The following is an 18,711-nucleotide window of genomic DNA, read 5'->3' on the forward strand; positions in this document are numbered from 1 at the left end:
TAGCAAAAAGCTGAACTACTGTATTTCTTTGTGAACAAGAGCTGGCAGCAGTGACAGTTTCCTGGATTAAACAAACAAGACATTAGGTTTTGATAAGAGCTATTTTAGAACTTTAGACTGAGTCATGCTAGTCATTGCCTTTGCTTTCTGTCTGTATTAATACTTAAGCCAACCAACTGCTGGTAGTAGTTTTACATTCAGCTTACACACATCAGATTGGAATCAATATTCTCTTCCAACTTTCAGTCAAGACCAAGAAAACAAACTTATTTTGTTAACTGTCAAACCTACTTGTTTTAAATGTCTTATTTCATCCAACCTGACAGTGCTGTTAAGTTTTGAGTTGTTTTTGGTTGAGTTTAAGGGCTGACTGCTCTCAAACTGGGTGGTTGGCTACCCCCTAAACGGGCCCCACAGAGTCTGCAGTAAAAACACCAAATAGTGCAATAACAACCACAGGAGCGTAGGAAAAAGGAAAGGCCTCGGATCCAGTAGGAGAAGCAGGTTTCCCTAAAGGCCTGTTGGTTTTGGCAGGATCCTCCCGCTCTCCTCCCTGTTGTTCACTCTTTTTTTTCTACACATTGTCTTCCCTAACTCTCTCTCTCTCTCTCTCTCTCTGTGTCTCTGTCTGTGGTTTCTGCCTCCTCCTTCCTCGCTCCCCTCCCAAAACTACTGTAGAGAAAGAACCAATACCGATTTGTTTTTTCTTAGTTTTTGGGACATTTTCTAAGTGAGAGAAAACAAAGTTTCCATTTTCACGGAGTTCTAAACAAGCGTGGTCGTCCAAAGGGTTCAGTTTAACCGTCCTCCCGTCTACTTGGGATTTTGTTGTTGACTTTGAGCAGCACAGAAGAAACGGTCAGAGTTAATGCTGAGCAGATGAACTTTGTCCTTGTGTGTTTACTTGACTCTCGCATGTGTGCGCTCCTAAATACTTGCGCACACTCAAACACACATTCTTTACTTTTCAATACATGCAACAAAATTGGATGTAGGTGTTAGTACACTGTTTTTTAATTCCACTAAAAGAGCATAGTGACAGTTTTAATTCTACTATTACCCATAGTTTTTTAACCAAGCCCCAGTAGTCTATTGCTCTCCTATTTCTATTATTTGACTTGAAATGCATTTTGGCATGACCTGCAAATTTTTCAGGAGGGTTTCAATTATGAAATGGTTAGACTTTTAGGTTTTAAAAAATCTAGGTTATTTATCCTTATACAAAACTGACTTGCTCCTGGCTATATTAAACAAACATTTGTTGTAATTTCACAACATGATGTGATCTCGGACCATCAAATCCTAACCAAGAGCGTGACAAAAACAACACAAAAAGATTCACTAGTGAAGAAAGAGATGTTATGAAAACACTAAACGGATGAGTTAGAACAGAAAATGGAAAACTAATGTCAAAGTGAATGGTCTTAACAGCTGTGAAATATTCCTTGGAGGCAGGATCTGGCATTTGAATAGAAAAATAGGGTGAAAGTTAAACATTTCAGTCGACTAAATACTGATGCTGCCTGATCCTACTTGACAATTTTCTCTCTCCTATCAAGGCCACTATGACTATCACTACGGCTACAAGTCCTACGACACGAAAGACGGACCCCACGGCCAGAAGTTTGGCAACACGGTCACCTATTACTACGACAACATGAGCAGCAACGACCTCTTCTCTGCGGACCAGGACCTGCTCAAGGACTACATCAAGAGACAGATGTAAGTTTAGTGAACAGGAACGAGACCAGGGCTGTGACAAAACATGGTAAAAAAATAATGGTAAAAAGGTTTTTTTAAGGTGTGTGTGTGTGTGTGTGCTGTAGACGTGATGAGATCTTCATGTCTCTTCTCTGACTAAACATCAATGGAGATGACCTTTCACAACTCTGATCTCAGCATCCAAAACAACTAAAATATTATAAATTCAAAGTCATAGTTATAAAGACTGCTAGGTAAATGGACTCCACTTATATAGCGCTTTTCCCTGGTTTTTCACAGACTCAAAGCGCTTCACATTGTTTTGTACACATTCACCCAATCACACACACATTCATACACCGATAGCAGCAGCTACCACGCAGGGTGCACGCTAACCAACAGGAGCAATTCGGGCTTCAATGTCTTGCCCAAGGACACTTCGACATGTGGCGGGTAGGCGGGGGATCGAACCTCTGACCCTGCACTCCAGAGGTGACCTCCCTGCCCACTTAGCCACTGCCGCCCCAGTGTCACTTCTTACTGAACCACAGTCCAGACTACAAGCTTCTTCTTTCTTTTTTTTAAACTGTTCAGGAAGTTATTTTAGATCAGGGGATAAAAAAAAATTCTCTAAAGGTTTTTACACAGTAAGGGAGGTAGTCACATCTTGCTATGCTGTAAATGGCCACACTGACACAATACATGATTGTTTTGCCGATGAAGACACCGTGTTCCAGCAGCAGTTCGTTTTTTTTGGAGCTTCCTAGTGTGAACCCAGTGCCCCTTTCAAGCTGAAATCTGTATCAAGTTACTCACAGACTTTGAAAGCCGGTCAAATATTCTGTTTCTCATTAGTGGTTCCTTCTGAGGTTTTTGGTCACGTCTAAAACACTTGGAAATCCAATATTATTTTGGGTCATTAGATAAATCAGTCCTGTGTGCTTCTCATTTGTTTTCATCTCATCTCCTATGTTAGAAACTAAGTAGAATAATTGAGAGAGGAGAAATGTATGTACAAACTGCAATAAAATGCTGATTTGTGGGTATACGCTGCTAATGTTGTTGACCACCTGCAGGGTTCAACTTTAAGCTTTTTTTCTTAAACGTTGGTCTGAATTGTACTTGCCCAAAGTACATTTTTAATGGCCCCTATAAAATTATATTTTTTATTAGTGGTTATCAAAGAACAACAAAAACGCAAGTAAATTGTTAATATAATATAATATAATATTATATATATATATATATATATATATATATATATATATATATATATATATATTAGTGGTGGGCCGTTATCGGCGTTAACGTGCTGCGTTAATGCAAGACTCTTATCGGCGATAAAAAAAATATCGCCGTTAATCTCTTATTCCACCTCCTGTTCGGCTCAGGGGAGATAATAATAGCCGGGGGCCGTTGTTGACACTTGAGGAGCCTTTATTCTCTCACACACCCGCCGCTCTCTCTCTCCATCACTTCATACCTGCAAACTCGTCGCTTTTCGGCGAAAATCGCCGTTTAGAATCAAAATATATGACCCACGTGAATCGTATAGATCCGAAGAGTTTTTGTTTTTGGGAGGGGGGGGGGGGGTACCGGCAGCTGCCAGAGAAGTCAGCCAGCGCTTCCCAGACTGGACTGTGTGGGCGAGTTACCGTAGTGTGAGACAAGGGAATATCGTTATCTTGGCAATAAAACATCTTTGGTAGACGTCATGAGTATTGTCCAATCAGCGTTAAGATCGGGCACAAGCATCACTGCTGCCGCTGTGTGTTCAGACTTTAGAATTGGCTAAAAGTCTCAATCAAAACCCTTTTGATAATAAAAAATTAGAGGCTTTGATTAAACACTGTCAATGCTTCAGAGGTTAATGTAACAGCCTACTGAAACAGAAACTATACGGAGGGACGCAGCTCACTGTAGTCCCTTTATTTAGTCGCGCTGTCAGTTTGCCGACATGGCTCTCTGTTAGACTCGAGACATAGAAAAAGATCGCGGAAGCCGTTCCCGTAGACAAAGTTAACGGGCAGGATATCCCCGACTGATTTCATCCATCAAACCACAGAGTTTTTTCTGAGCGGCGTCTCACTCGCTCACTGGGTCTCCCGGGTCCCGGTGATTTTCAACGTCACAGCGATCGACTCGCTGCTTTGCTGGGGCGGAGACTTTGTGTGAAGGTGATTTAACATCACGGTCGTAGACGAATGTTATAACTTTATGCTGCATAGTTTGCACTGCACTGTTGACCCACACAGGACTCTTAAGTGAAGCTGACAGTTTAATGAGCGCACATTGCAGAAATGAAGTGTCTGCAGTGCGCTCACAATCAGAGCCGACCGACAGCCCCCCCCTCCCCGCCCCCCCAATTTATTTTTATTTTTATTTTTTAGTTTGTGTGTTTGATATTAACATCATATTATTATATCATACAAAAATAATAATACAATGTTTTGATCTAGATAGCCTAGTTAATAGCCCAATAATTTAATCAGTTCATCTGGGAGGTAATCCAAGTTTAACTGATCACGTCACGTTCACGTCCAGTGTGTATTGAGTTTATTTAAAAACATTTGGAAATGGGCCTCAGATGCCCATGCACTGTATAACCTATTTCAGCCTCATCTGTGGAAAAAAAGATAGCTGGACAACAGAGTTCTTCTGCTTCATTCCTCTCACTGCATTTAAATGCATTCATTATATTACAGAGAAATATGTCCCATAAAAGAAAAAGAGCACCAAGCCCAACCCAGAGGACCCTGCATAATATTTTATTTTAAATGAACATTTTAATGGAAAATCCAAGAAGCTTCTAATTCATCCGACCCAGTGTCTCCAAATTATTTGTTCACACAAAATTCCTCAGATTTAGCCTCTTAATTTCCCTCTCAAAGTGCACCAGATTCATGCATTTCACTTTAAAAAGTTTAAAAAAAATCTCCCGGGGGGGCATACCCCCGGACCCCCCTAGGAGGGTCAGGATCTCAGCTGGCTATTATTTTCACCCAGCTGGACATTGGAGGCAATAGTGGAGAACTCTGGTTGTGTGAATGATATTTAACAATAGCCAATCGTTTGGACAGCGAAAAACACCCGACCCCCCTAGAAGGGACGGGTGTTTGTCACCTTTTTCACCTCCTATGAGTTTGCAGGTCTGTCACTTGCCCACGACACAATCGGGTATTGGAACGCAGGGTGGGTGTGTGTGGCCACCGGTCGCCACGTGACTATAAGTTTCCAAGTTTTAAACACTTCTATCTCTTCAACGTCAACGTCACCGTACCCGAATCCTAAATATCCCCATAGCAGACGCTATATTTCATCGGGGGGGAAACTTTGTTTTGCGCCACAGTTCGGCCGTAATGCTGCTGCACACATACACACACACACAGACACAGGCGCACACACACACGCTGCATGACAGAGACGAGGGGCGCTACCAAAAAGACGAGAGGAGCGGTTGGAGCAGTTGGAGCGTTTAGAGACACATGCGTGCACATTTATTTACATAAAATCGCAATCGCAGTCATTTGTGCAGTTATGTAAAATGTTTCACTAAGGAAAATTACAGAAAAAGTAACGCACAGTGACTTTGATGAGTAATTTTAATCTGATTACTGGTTTGGAGATAGTAACGCGTTAGATTACTTGTTACTGAAAAAAGAGGTCCGATGCCGGTTACTCGTTACTAAGTAACATCTTGTTGAACATTATTTATTTTCATCACCAATTATCATAGTAGAACAGCTTCCTCAAGCAGTTTGTGATGCATGTTGGAAACAGGAGATGAGCCCCTGGTCTGATGCGCCACCTGGCTTGAGAAACACGTTCTCAAAGACTTACTTTGAGTCATTATTTAGGGAGCACACGCATATTATGATTGAATTCAAATGAGCCATTTTAATCTAGATTAATCTAGATTAATTCCAAAATTAATCTAGATTAATCTAGATTAAAAAAATTAATCTATGCCCACCTCTAATATATATATAGTAGTGCTGTCAAACGATTAAAATATTTAATTTCATTCGCAATTAATGTTTTATCTATTCTAGCCTCAATGTCCCTTGATTTCTTTTTGTCCCATTATTTTTTCTCATTTAAATGCTCTTATCACACCCATTCTAATTATGATATTTAGAAGAAATACACTGAATTACAAGTAGAGTCTACACCATTGTAATTCAGTGTATTTCTTCTAAAATATCATAATTTGCAATTCAGTGCAAATAACAATGTAATCCCCCCCCCCCACCCCATAGAACAGCATTCACAAACATAATTGGAACTTCTTCTTTTTTTATTTAAAAACCAAACCATAAAACAAGATAGGCTAGCCTATATAAAACAAATTAGTATTAAGGCTAAATGAAACTGGTTGTTGTAGGCCTAAATGTTTTGGGAGTCTTTCATTCACGGCTTATTTCAGACTGTGTGGAGTGGACACAGGTGGTTGCCATGGCGCTGCTGCAGCCGAGGCAGTCGCTCGCCCTTCGTAGCGAAAATTTAAGTGAAAATTAATGAATGGCAAAATCTGACGAGGGAGCAGAAAATGTCAGAACAGCGGCTGCCACTAACATTCATGGGGGTTTTGGTGTGCGCGCAGGGTTATAAGTTAAGACTTTTGCAAATGACAGGCTTTCTTTTCTGTTCTTTTCCGCGAAGTCCCAGTCACACACGGAAGAAGCTACTAGTAAAGGCCATGAGTAAAGGTCGCGCAGCTGAGCTAGGAAGTGCTAGGTTCCGGTTTCTGCTTCAAAATAAGTCATAATTGACTTGACGTTTCGCCGTTTTGCCAGTTAAATGATTTTAATGTGAAATTACGCTGCAAGACATGTTCCGTTTGAATTAACAGTAACTTACCTGCCAGCCATATGAATAGTTTGTGGTGTTTCAGTTGTTCTAACATTACTAGTTGATTCAACAGCTTGTGAAAAAACCACAACGTTTCCTAGACCATAAAGAGCGTTAATCGCACGATAAAAAAAATTGACGCCGTTAAAATGGGTTTGCGTTAACGCCGTTAATTGAGATCCACATGCATGCTGTAAGATGTTCCCCTCTGCAGCCTGTTGCGGATGTTTGTTTTGACCTGGTAGTAGGATATTAGCCTACAATGGCTTGCAGCAGAGCTAACGTTAGCATCCTCGCCACATGGTGCTAGTTTCACGTTGGGTGCTTATAAATATAGGCTACGCGGATATTTTCGCTACTTTTCAGACGGTTGGGTTCGACTTCACTCCATTTAAAATTGACTCGTTGGCTTTTGGACTTTCTTGCACTTGAACTAAATGCTGTAGTTATCTTCTCTGACCGTGTGTGCGTCTGTCGGCAGTGGAGCCCCGCCCCGTTAACAAAACAGCGGAGGAGAGAGCAAAGCAAGGCAGTAGACACGAGGCTATACTTCCACATAAAAAAGATAAATAACATAGGCTTAGCGATTATTAATGAATAGAAATAGCACCTGTTCTATATGAAAATAGACCGTAGAGATGACTTCTGTTTTTATTTGGCGCTATTAAAAAATTAAATTAAATAAATATTATTTGATTATTTTTTTCAAGAATTGTCTGTTTGGGCAAGCGGGTTGTCATAGTTACTGCCCGACTTGGCGTTTTACTTTCCCAGGGCCATCAAGTAACGCTTATTGTTGAACCCTGTCTGTATCTGTTTTTCTCTGTAGTGAATACTACTTCAGCCTGGACAACCTGGAGCGTGATTTCTTCCTGCGGAGGAAGATGGACCTGGAGGGCTTCCTGCCTGTCCCACTGGTGGCCAGCTTCCACAGAGTGCAGGCCCTCACCACCGACACCAACCTCATCATGGAAGTAAGCACATCTCAACTGTTACATTACATTTAGCTGATGCTTTTACTCAAAGCGACTTCCAAACCATTTATAAAATCACAGAAATTACAAGGAAAGAAAAATACTTTGATTGCTGTAAAAGTTGAAAATAATTAGGAAAACATCTGATCAATAAATTAAAAACAAAATCATAGAAAAGTAAATAAGCATCATTAGCTTGTAAAGCACTAAGCTAATGGCCTGAGACAATAAGACATAACTGAAAAGGAAATGTATTTAAAAGGGTTGTTTGTCATTTTGTGAGGTGCAAGCGCAGATTAAGTAGGGCTAGCTGTTTTCCCCCCTTGTTTCCTCTGGTTAACCCCGTGCTGTTGATGTGATGAGATCTTCATGTCTCTTCTCTGACTAAACATCAATGGAGATGACCTTTCACAACTCTGATCTCAGCATCCAAAAAAACAAAAAGCTATATTCCCTGTCAGTTCTAAAGACTGCTGTCGAGACGGTACATTTGACGCTTTATTTAGATATTTACTTGGTCAGACCGTAACCTTATTTTTTTTGGAATCTAAATCCTGATATTTAAAAACAAAACATTTAAAAAATAAAATAAAAGCAAATCTCTCAAATATACATCATGCTGTACATTAAAAAACATTATCTTGTCTAGTAGAAGACACCAACATGTTTTTTCCTCAGTGAGAGCCTTTATGCAGAGATAATAGTATAATACTGACCCATCATTTCTTCCCTGTCAGTCTTTGAAGGAAAGTAAGGAAGTGGAAGTTATTGACATGAAGATCCGTCGGAAGGTTGACCCAGAGAAGTGGCCTCTGCCGGGCCTCAACCTGCCCAACCAGACCCACACCGACTTCTCCCAGCTCATCAACTGCCCAGAGTTTATCCCAAGGCAGATGCCTGATGAGCCCAGAGGTGAGTGCTCTGACATGCTGCCAATCAGGTCATCAACACAAATATGACTCAGACTATGAAAAATATTCAATCGTTTTGGTTGATATTTTGCTGGTTTAAAATTGCTTTAAATGACACAATTTGCTAAATAAATATCTGCCACAGCTAAGCTATTACCAATTTTATATGCACATTGCACAATTGCAATGGCAAAAAAATAAAATAATGTGTCCTGAATGTATGTGGAATTGAGGAAAAAGTAAAGTATAAATAAAAAATTGGTTTGCCCCTGTGTGCGTGCTGCAGGCTCTCCCAGGGCCTCCACACCGAGGAAGCACCAGACCAAGACTGATGGAGACATGTCCAACCTCAAGACCATGCCCAAAGGCCTGTCTGCCAGCCTGCCAGACCTGGACTCTGAGTCCTGGATCGAGGTCAAGAAGAGGCCCAGACCGTCTCCAGCCAGACCCAAGGCCAGCGCAGAGAAGGTGACACTCAAGACCGTAACTCACCCATATCAACATTATATTCAGTTTTCCATTTTACATGGATCATGACACATCGTGGCAGTAAATAAATAATAACTTATTTATTATTTAAAATATTTCAGGAAGACAATTAGTCTTAATAATTTAATTGGAATGCAACTTTAATCACGATAAAATACGAAGATGTTTAGGGTGTGCTGTAGAGGTGATGAGATCTTCATGTCTCTTCTCTGACTAAACATCAATGGAGATGACCTTTCACAACTCTGATCTCAGCATAAAAAAATAAATAAAAGCTATACATTACATTCCCAGTCAGTTCTGCTGTTGAGACGGTACATTTGACACTTTAGTAAGATGTTTACTTGGTCAGATGGTTAACTTCTTAAGAGACCACAGTCAGAGCTTAATGTTTGCAGCCACATAATTACATAATTACATTATTCAACATATTCATATTGTTTTTGGTCAATAGAAAATTCATTAAAATCAGTTGACCTTCTCCTCATCTTAATCTTATTTTTGTGTGGTTATCCATTCCTCCATCCATTTACTGGTTGACTGACGTAGGCCCCCTCGTTGCAGCAGAAGGAGAAAGATGATGCCTCTGGCTCCCCGGGGCCCGGACCCTCACCTGCCCCCGCCACCCCAGGAAAGAAGGTGAGTCACAAAGTGGCTTTAAACTATTGCTGCTAAACTCTGGACTTGAAGAATCTCTTCTTCTTAGAGCTGCAATTTGTGATAGTCATCTCGCTATCATTATGTTGATGAGTCATTTATTCCTAGTAACCATCAGAAACTTGATGATAAATGGATAAAAACCGCAAGTCCTCACATTTGACAAAGTATTTGTGGCATTTTGATAGATGACTACTTGGTTGTTTTCCTTTACATCAGCATACTTATCTTGTTTAGCAGTCAGCTGACTGCACCAGACAATATAACTGAAAAAGAAGTGCATTTAAAAGACTTGTTTGTCATTTTGTGGAGTACGAGGGCAGACTTCATAAGGCTAGCTGTTTTCTCCCCTTGTTTCCTCTAGTTAACACTAGAGCGTGCTGTAGAGGTGATGAGATCTTCATGTCTCTTCTCTGACTAAACATCAATGGAGATGACTTTTCACAACTCTGATCTCAGCATTCCAAAAATTACAACATCCCAATCACACTTCTAAAGACTGCTGTCGAGACGGTTCATTTGACGCTCTATTAGCATAGTTAATTGGTTAGATGGTAAACTTCTTACCCGGCCACGCCTTTTAGCTTGTCTATACAAGCTAAAACTAAGCTGACTGAACAAGACATAACTGAAGATGAAGTGCATATAAAAGTTTTTTTGTCATCTTGCCAGGTACAAGGGCAGATTTTGTCTTTGAGAGATTGATCCCACTTTCATATCTATAAATACCATGTATACCAGCCAGCAGCCGTTCGTAACAAATGTTTTCATAATAAATGTTTCGCCGAATTTCTTTTTTTTTTTTTTTAAGGAGGGAGCAGAGCAGGACGAACCGGAGGAGCTGGACTTCATGTTTGATGAGGAGATGGAGCAGATAGACGGACGGAGGAACACCTTCACCGACTGGTCTGACGAGGAGACGGACGGAGAGATCGACGACCAAGACGTCAACAAGATCCTGATTGTGACGCAGACGCCTCCCTACCTGAAGAAACACCCGGGAGGAGACCGCACGGGCCACCACACCTCCCGCTCCAAACTGACCAGTGAGCTGGTTAAAGTCATCAACGACGGGCTCTTCTACTATGAATCGGACCTCTGGGATGACACCTACGAGCCAGAGTACGCCACCATCAAGGTGAGCTCACTTTTCAGTTAACCCATGAATGATGACTTATTATACGTTATCTGCAAGGATCTACTTCAAAATATGATCGTAAGGATGCCTAGCCACCATAAGATCTGAATATGTATGGTCCGCAGTTACAAACCAAATACTTTATGTTGTCGCTGAATTGAAGTGGAAGAACAAAGAAAACACATTTTCACACATCGTAATACTCAGAGCACAAGCATTTCAAATTGTCAACATCTTCTGTTGTCTTTTTGCCTTTTCCTCTAACTTTCAAGGCTCATTCAATTTCCCACAAAATGAAACTCTTCACTTTTTCGAAAACAGTGTTTTGACTCATTCCAAATCTCATTAGCCCATTGTCCTTGAAACAATTAAACAAACAATCTTTACAGACAGATACAAACCACTGCTTTCAACATATATGCGTCCTCATGCCCTTTTTAGAATAAACAGTATGGTACCAAGATGTGTTCAAAACAATTATATATATTTATAAAATGTCAATCATGAGCCCTCACCAGATGACATAACACCAGTAGTCACGGCTCTTCTGAAAGCTTCCACGTTACATCAGTGTCATTAGAGCTTGTTCTGCCCAAGACCAGATGGTGAGTAGATCGATTCTTTGGTTGGAGTGGTTTCTGGATATGGAAACTCTGACCCACAACACAAAGTTTCCTTTTTTTTGTTGTTGTCATTATTGCCCATTGTGGCATTGTTGTGTGCCTGTGCTGTTGTGTGGGCGCTTCACGTGCCGGCCAGCATACATCCAGCGGCGTGTGGAACACAGGGCGTTTGTTATATACACCCCCACACTCGAGGCCTCGGCCTGAGGGATCAGGCTGACGGGCTGCAGGGGGGACACAAAGATGGACGCTCAGAGATCTGTGGATGTTTGGTGGCATGACGGGGTATGTTGTAGGTGGAGCAGGAACTCTTTGGTCATTAGGTGCTCTCAGCTCTGGGGAAATGTGTTGAAAAGCTCATTGCTATCCGATCAGTAAGACGTCAACATGAAGGTGAAAAAAATGTTTCTGGCAGCCATGTTTTGCTGTTGCATCTCAATCTCCAGGTTACTGCAGATAAGGTCTGTTCATTCTCATCCTGTTGTTTTTCCTTAATGTCCCAGTTCTAGTTTCTATTTTAATTTTAATTTATCCTACTGTATACGTTTTGGGAAAGAGTATCAGAACAGTTCACAATTCTGATCTTTTTTATTTTATTTTTTTTGAGGACATTTTATTTTTTGAAATTCTGTGAAAATTGTTCTGTGTTGGGATTTCATATGGGCACATTTCAGCAATTGTATCCACATCTTTAAATATAGATGTTTAGATGTTTTTATTTTTCTTCTCCTACCAGAAGGAGGAGGGGTTTTTCTCGTGATATTAACGTCTTTTATTTTCCATTCAACAGCAAGAGGTGGAGAACTTCAAGAAGGTCCACCTGATCAGCCGCGAAGAGTTTGAATGCCTGACCCCCGAACCTCCTATCGACCCCAACCAGGAAGTCCCCCCCGGCCCCCCGAAACCCCAGCAGAGTAAGAGACGCCAACACACACGAAGACGCATACAGCCGGTGTTATAATCCATTCAAAAAGAATAGCTTCAATTGAGTACCAATATTTGTATTATCTTTGAAAATAATATATTCCAGAAGAAAACTGTCTTGAATTCAGGTCAATTCAGTATATTATTGAGTTAATTTTTAATATGTAATTTCTGAATTTGCCTAGATAAAAGTGAGTTGCTCTTAAAGACTTTTCGTTGATACTTATCAAACCTCTTCCCTTCAGTCCCCACAGACGCTTTGGCGAACAAACTATTTGGCGCCCCCGAGCCGTCCTCGATAGCTCGCTCTCTCCCCACTACCGTGCCTGACTCGCCCAACTACCGCAGTGCCCGGACGCCCCGCACGCCGCGCACACCGCACCGCAAAGACCAGACCATGACGCCACGCTTCTACCCCGTGGTGAAGGAGAGTCGACCCGTAGATGCCAAGGTAAAGAAGACAGAATTTGTGGTGTAAATGTGTCATAATTTCCATTATATCCTTCCTATTATTGCCAGTATGGCCTTGACGTGGCATAAAAAAGGTATTCCAAAATGTTAAATTTACCTGGAGATCCTGGGGGTGTTTTTGTATTATGCTTTAGTACCTGCTTTTAAGTTTTTATAGAGTCACTAAACACACGTTATCTAACTTTTCAGACGCCCAGGAAGAGGAAGACCCGACACAGCTCCAACCCGCCCATGGAGTGTCACGTGGGCTGGGTGATGGACTCCAGAGAGCACCGCTCCCGTACCGCCTCCGTCAGGTGAGACCCCTTTAACTTTTCCTTTGGTCGGTACCAAACCTCAAGCTAAAGAAAACTCATTAAATGTATTGACATAAAGAGAGTACTCTAGGCTGCACAAAAAAGTAATACCCTGATATAATACTGTCCCCGTCCAAAAAATTAAAAATACCATGATATAAATATGAGTCATATCGCCCACCTCTACAGTACTTGAAACTTCACACTCAGGACAATCTGATAGTAGTGCTAACATGTTTGTGGATGTTGCTCCCCTCTCAGCTCTAACGCCAGCCCGTCAGAGGGCACTCCTGTCATGGGGAACATCGGCTGCACGCCTCAGTCCCTCCCCAAGTTCCAGCACCCGTCACACGAGCTGCTCAAGGATAACGGCTTCACGCAACACGTTTACCACAAGTACCGCCGGCGCTGCCTAAACGGTAAACACAAACCCTGTTCACTCACTGTTCTGCGTTTTTTTCTTTTTCTTTGTGTGCTTCCAAAACCAAAACAAAAACATGAATTATATAGTAACCCTCCTCACTTTCTCTACTTGCCCAATCACAGAGCGCAAGCGGCTTGGAATTGGCCAATCACAGGAGATGAACACACTCTTCCGCTTCTGGTCGTTTTTCCTGCGCGATCACTTCAACAGGAAGATGTACGAGGAGTTCAGACAGCTGGTGGTGGAGGACGGCAAAGAAGGATACAGGTGGGAGGCTTAACATTGATTCGTAATTCCATCGATAATTGCTTAACTAAGGGCATACGCAGTTTGACAGTAACTTGGATGCATTTTTTCTACTTTCTGATAATGTCCTTATCCCTGCATTTGTTTTTAATCTCAGTTATTGTAATTGATAGAATGCTTATTCATTTGTCAATAACTCAATGTGTGTGTTTTTAGGTACGGTTTGGAGTGCCTGTTCAGGTACTACAGCTACGGTCTAGAGAGGAAGTTCAGACCAGACATCTTTAAGGACTTCCAGGAGGAGACCATGAAGGACTACGAGACTGGTGCGTGTGCACAGTGTCACAAACAACATCTGAGCCTTTCATCTAATCCACTGGCACTAACTGTTGTTGTTGTTTGTGTCTGCTGTCTTTAGGCCAGCTTTATGGACTGGAGAAGTTCTGGGCCTTCCTTAAATACTCCAAAGCCAAGACCATGGAGATCGACCCCAAGCTGCAGGAGTGTTTGAGCAAGTTTAAACGTCTGGAAGATTTCAGAATTGATGTAAGTAGAATATTGTATTCGCACATTGGGTTTATTATTTAAATTTGACACTGAGGCCTATTAGTCTAAAATGGCTTAACCATCTGTTCTTAAAAAAAAAAGATTGAGAATCGAATTGAATCGTGACCTCAAATATGATCGAGACACCCCTTATCTTAAAGCATTCTCACATTATACTTACTGAATGTAATGTGTCTAATCTCCCCACTGGTTCTTTGTACTTCCAGCCGCCTGTGGAGGAAGGAGGCCGCAGGAGACACTCGTCAAGCGGGGACGGTCGGCGCCGGCACCCCTCTCTGCCCTCCAGCAGCAGCCGGCCCCACAGCCAGGCCAGCCTAGGGCCTGCCCTCGGACCCAGTCTCCAGGCCAGCCTAGGACCCAACCTTGGTCCTGCCCCCATCGCCACCACCAAGGATGAGGCCAAACCCAGCAGCCAGAAAGACCCCGCTGCAGCAGACACCAAGACACTGAAGTAACTCCACCAACATGGATCAACTCAACCACGTCTGCTAGTCACTGGTTCTCTCTGCGCCACATGAGGGGGGAGGGGGGGCCGACAGTTCTTCATTCAAGCATGAGATTTTTTTTTTCTTTTTGAAATAGCAATTTTTGATTTGAGAAATAAGGAAGACAAATTATTTAATTAGTTATAAAGTTTTTATGTTGAACCCCCCCCTCTCTCTGCCACTTGGACCCCTCTCTGATTGACACTGTCTTGCTGTCTGAACAATATTTGATTCCTCGTCCAGATCTCAGATTTATGATTATTATTTCTTCGGCATGTGGTGAGATTTGCAGACTTGGAAATAGTTTGAACGACACTGAGCATCTTGAAAAGCCCCGCCGGCCGGCTGTCTGGAGGCTCCCAACACCATCCAACCGGACCAAAGCGGTTTGAACCCAGCAACCGACATTTCCATCCGCAGAGCCCCCCAGTGCTTTCAGTTGAAGGGGCTGAAAATTCAAAATATTTGATTTACTCTATGGCTGGACATATATAAAAGAACCAAATGATAAAAATAGAGGAGAGGAAAAAAAAAGACTTGTACCAATCCCTCAGTTTGGACACGATCATTGAAAGTTGCCTTATTTTAATGGTTTTACTGCTTCTTGTGCCCGCCACCTTTTTGTCGATTGTACAGCATTGAAAATCACTCATTTATCCAGTCAGCGTTCCCAGCAGAGGCCACTAGGTGGTGCTCTGTCTGCCAAACTGTTCTCCACCCCAAACCCAACCTCCCCCTCTCCCCCCTCCCTCCATCATCTTTTCTGAACTGTCTTCCAAGTGTCACTCGGTCTGTTACAAAGTCCTGCTCTTCTTCTTCCCTGTTGTTTGCAAGTCGTGGCTTTTTTGTGCTAAAATGCGTCAAACCTGTTGGAAGTGTGTCTCCTTCCCTGACCCCCCCCCCCCCCAAAAAAAATCTAAAACACTTGAGCGGGGTGGAGAGTTAGAAAGGGCGAATCCTGACTTTCTCGCCCTCTCCCCCCCTTACTTCCTCTCCCGTAAGACGAGCTGCATCCATCCGTTCATCCATCCGTTTGACATCCATCCATCAGTTGACAACAGTGACGATCACGACTGGAATCATCACATTCTGGATTACTTGAAGAAGCGATGGTAACGAAGGAGTGGCCGTCGCGCTCCGTCGCAGGTGCTCTGGGTGGAGAGACGCCCGGCGAGGCTCCAGACGTTTTTTTGGCCTTCGAATCTTCACCATTTAAACAGAAGTTTGATGCTGATTTTGGGCCTCGCGGCGCTCCCCACCTCTTCCCCGGTTTTCACCCACACATCATTTAGCTACAGGCATGAACACTGACGGCTGCAGGCGCACGCAGGTACACACGTAGCAGCGGGAGCAAGCTGAGTATATAAAAACACGCAGACACATACATGTCATGCTCTCACTGTGGCGAAAGAAAAAGTCAAGACTGGATTATTTTCGTTTGCGCTCTTCTGTTCAGTCGTCACTCTTCCTACAGTCGACTTTGGACAATTCAAATCTTTATCCAACTCGAGTGCTGGTGATATCAACTAGATTTCTTTTCTTTTTTCCTCCACTAATGTAAATGTGAATTTGACAGATGAAGAGAAATTATTACAGCTCCCTGCTATTTTGTTTTTGTTTATAGAACAGATTATATATTTGCCTTACACGTGTATGTACTCTTTAACTTTTTTTTTTTCCTTCTCATTATTATCTTTTTAATGCTTTTTAATTTCAATTTGCAGTGTTTCTAGCATTGTTGTTGCTGTTGTTACGATGGCGGGGTTTGTGTCGGGCTGTTTAAAAAAACATCCGTGGATTTCAGAAACGGGAACACGATTTTTCACAACACAAAAGGGAAAGTTGACATCAGGGCGTCGACGGGTATTCAGTGCAGAAACGACATCTGTGAGCTTATAGTGTTTCACGTTGAAATCTCAGTTCATTTTCCTTTTATTTCTTTTTTCTTCCTTTTACTCGAGATGTTTTTGCCAAGGTGACCGAGCAGCATTTCCAACAGCAAACTGTTAACATGACTTTAAACTAATTGTAAATCTTTAGCCTCTGGGTTTTCCTGCAAAACACTACTTCTGCAGAGACGCAAAAAAAAAAATGCATAGAAATGAATTGATTTTGGGGTTCTGAAGAAAGAAAAAAAAAAGTCTTAATACACATTGAAATTACCTACTTTTTTGTTGACATAGCGCAATGTTTGTTGCAAAGATTTTTTGCTCACGAGTGATGAGCTTATTTACTGTCAAACAGCACAGTCACAGGAGTAAAAAAAAAAAAAAATGGAATCAAGAGTTTGGATGAAGCCGGACAGTTTATTAGATGGAGTAATTGGACACGTGTCTATTTTTATTTTTTGAATCTTGGTCCTTTTTCTGTAATGACCCTTTGGCCTGTTGCTTGACGTCCCTGCAGAGTGTCCTCTGTTAAGAGTTTCTGTTCTTCACTTTCTTCTTCTGAATCCAGAAATGTTTTGGAAACAGGAAAACGCAAAGCTGTGTTAGTTATTCTTCTTATTTTTTTTTCTTTAATGTTTTGTTGGTTTATCTTTATCAGGGAGATGTGGATCAGTTTCAAGAGGCTTACAGTTGATGCATTTAAAGTGTTTACCCGAGGTTTTAAAGACAAGAGCTACGTAATGTTCAGAAGAAAAGTCATTAAAAAAAAACTCATGCATTCTCCAAAACCAGCAAAGCCTTTGAACGGGTTGAGCTGGTGTGTTTGTGGCTGCAGACACGGCAGACTGCCACTAGGGGGCCTTCCGTCTTCCTGGGACAGTGGCATGTTCTCTCCCTCTAATGTGATCACCACCTTGACACCACCGGACAGTTTGAGGGTTTCAGGTGTTTTTGGGAGTTTTCAGTTCTTTCAACATAGGACTCTACTGTTAGCTGTCCAAACAAACTCTAGGGGGCGCCACACTCCTCTGCTCATCAGTTTAACTCGACCAAGGCCAGGCTGGCCGGACACTGGAGAGATGAGTGATGCACGTAGAATGGAAGAGAAGAGCGGAAAGAGGAGAGGGAAAAAGAGCCCGACTGGGGTTTTGGGATGTCGCTCAAGAGGAACATGGCTGGTTATGAGACTGAAAATAAAAAAAGGACAAAAATTCCATAAAGCCATATGAATAAGAGAACTGTATATGAACCATTCAAATAGTTCATTGCATTACTATATCCTAGGCTTTGTCATGAGGAAAAAAAGATGAAAACGAGGAAAAAAGGAACAAAAAAAATATATAAAATGTAAAATACTTGAATGAGATCTTGTATTATAACATTTAATATTCATAATATCTGCTTTGTTAGGCTGATGTGATTCGCTATTAGTGTTATTTGTAATTTGTAGTAATTATGCTTTTCCTTTAATAAAGAAAAAAAACACAAAACGGACAAAAAAACCTCAAACGCCGGCTTCTGACTGATTATTTCTATAATGTGTGTGAAAGAAACTACTAAAGCTGTGTTATTACTATATGAATGTATGAAGAGATTGTTTTGAAGGGTTCATTATTGTTTGATGTCCTGACACTAGGAAACTACAGGAAAAAACCATGAAATCATTCCCAGCTCTTTTTTTTTACAAGATTTTAATATTAAATTGTCCAGTTGACATTGTATCAATCACAGTATAAGATCTCTTTTTCAACATTCATTTCTTATTAAACAACCATTACTGAGGCCTCCTGTACTACACACAGACACATTTTACATTCAAGCATTTGTTTAAGTGCCACGTAGGTCATAGAAAAAAGTGCAAATCTGTCTTCTGTCTGAGCAGAAAGAAGACAGTGGACTGGTGAGCTTGAAGTGCCTTACTCCACATGACTTCGAATAAAAAGTCATGTGAATGTTTTTAAGAATTACTCAAATGAATTACTAAACTAATTTGGGATTAAACCAAGCTGAGGTCCATAGTGACAAAAGTATGAACATGTCTAAACATTACAATCCAAGTGAAATG

General features: G+C 41.6%; 1 protein-coding gene across 4 annotated transcripts in view; it reads left to right on the forward strand.

Annotated features, from left to right (window-relative positions):
- Window positions 1-18,135, forward strand: part of larp1 (La ribonucleoprotein 1, translational regulator) — a 51,697-nt gene extending 33,562 nt beyond the window's left edge. For 2 of the 4 annotated variants that reach the window (XM_080041212.1, XM_080041215.1), the window contains 14 exons: window positions 1,560-1,722; window positions 7,382-7,526; window positions 8,264-8,438; window positions 8,724-8,905; window positions 9,476-9,565; window positions 10,395-10,721; window positions 12,135-12,258; window positions 12,514-12,719; window positions 12,929-13,035; window positions 13,297-13,454; window positions 13,582-13,726; window positions 13,922-14,031; window positions 14,124-14,251; window positions 14,479-18,135. In XM_080041212.1, coding sequence (XP_079897338.1) covers window positions 1,560-1,722; window positions 7,382-7,526; window positions 8,264-8,438; window positions 8,724-8,905; window positions 9,476-9,565; window positions 10,395-10,721; window positions 12,135-12,258; window positions 12,514-12,719; window positions 12,929-13,035; window positions 13,297-13,454; window positions 13,582-13,726; window positions 13,922-14,031; window positions 14,124-14,251; window positions 14,479-14,727 — 2,309 coding nt within the window. In that variant the 3' untranslated portion in view covers window positions 14,728-18,135. The remainder of the gene's footprint in view (window positions 1-1,559; window positions 1,723-7,381; window positions 7,527-8,263; window positions 8,439-8,723; window positions 8,906-9,475; window positions 9,566-10,394; window positions 10,722-12,134; window positions 12,259-12,513; window positions 12,720-12,928; window positions 13,036-13,296; window positions 13,455-13,581; window positions 13,727-13,921; window positions 14,032-14,123; window positions 14,252-14,478) is intronic. The other 2 variants (XM_080041213.1, XM_080041214.1) reach the window with 2 other exon arrangements.
- Window positions 18,136-18,711: the final 576 nt, after the last annotated feature.

This window comes from Ammodytes marinus (assembly GCF_949987685.1).
Source record: "Ammodytes marinus genome assembly, chromosome: 14".
Taxonomy (NCBI): Eukaryota; Metazoa; Chordata; class Actinopteri; order Uranoscopiformes; family Ammodytidae; genus Ammodytes; species Ammodytes marinus.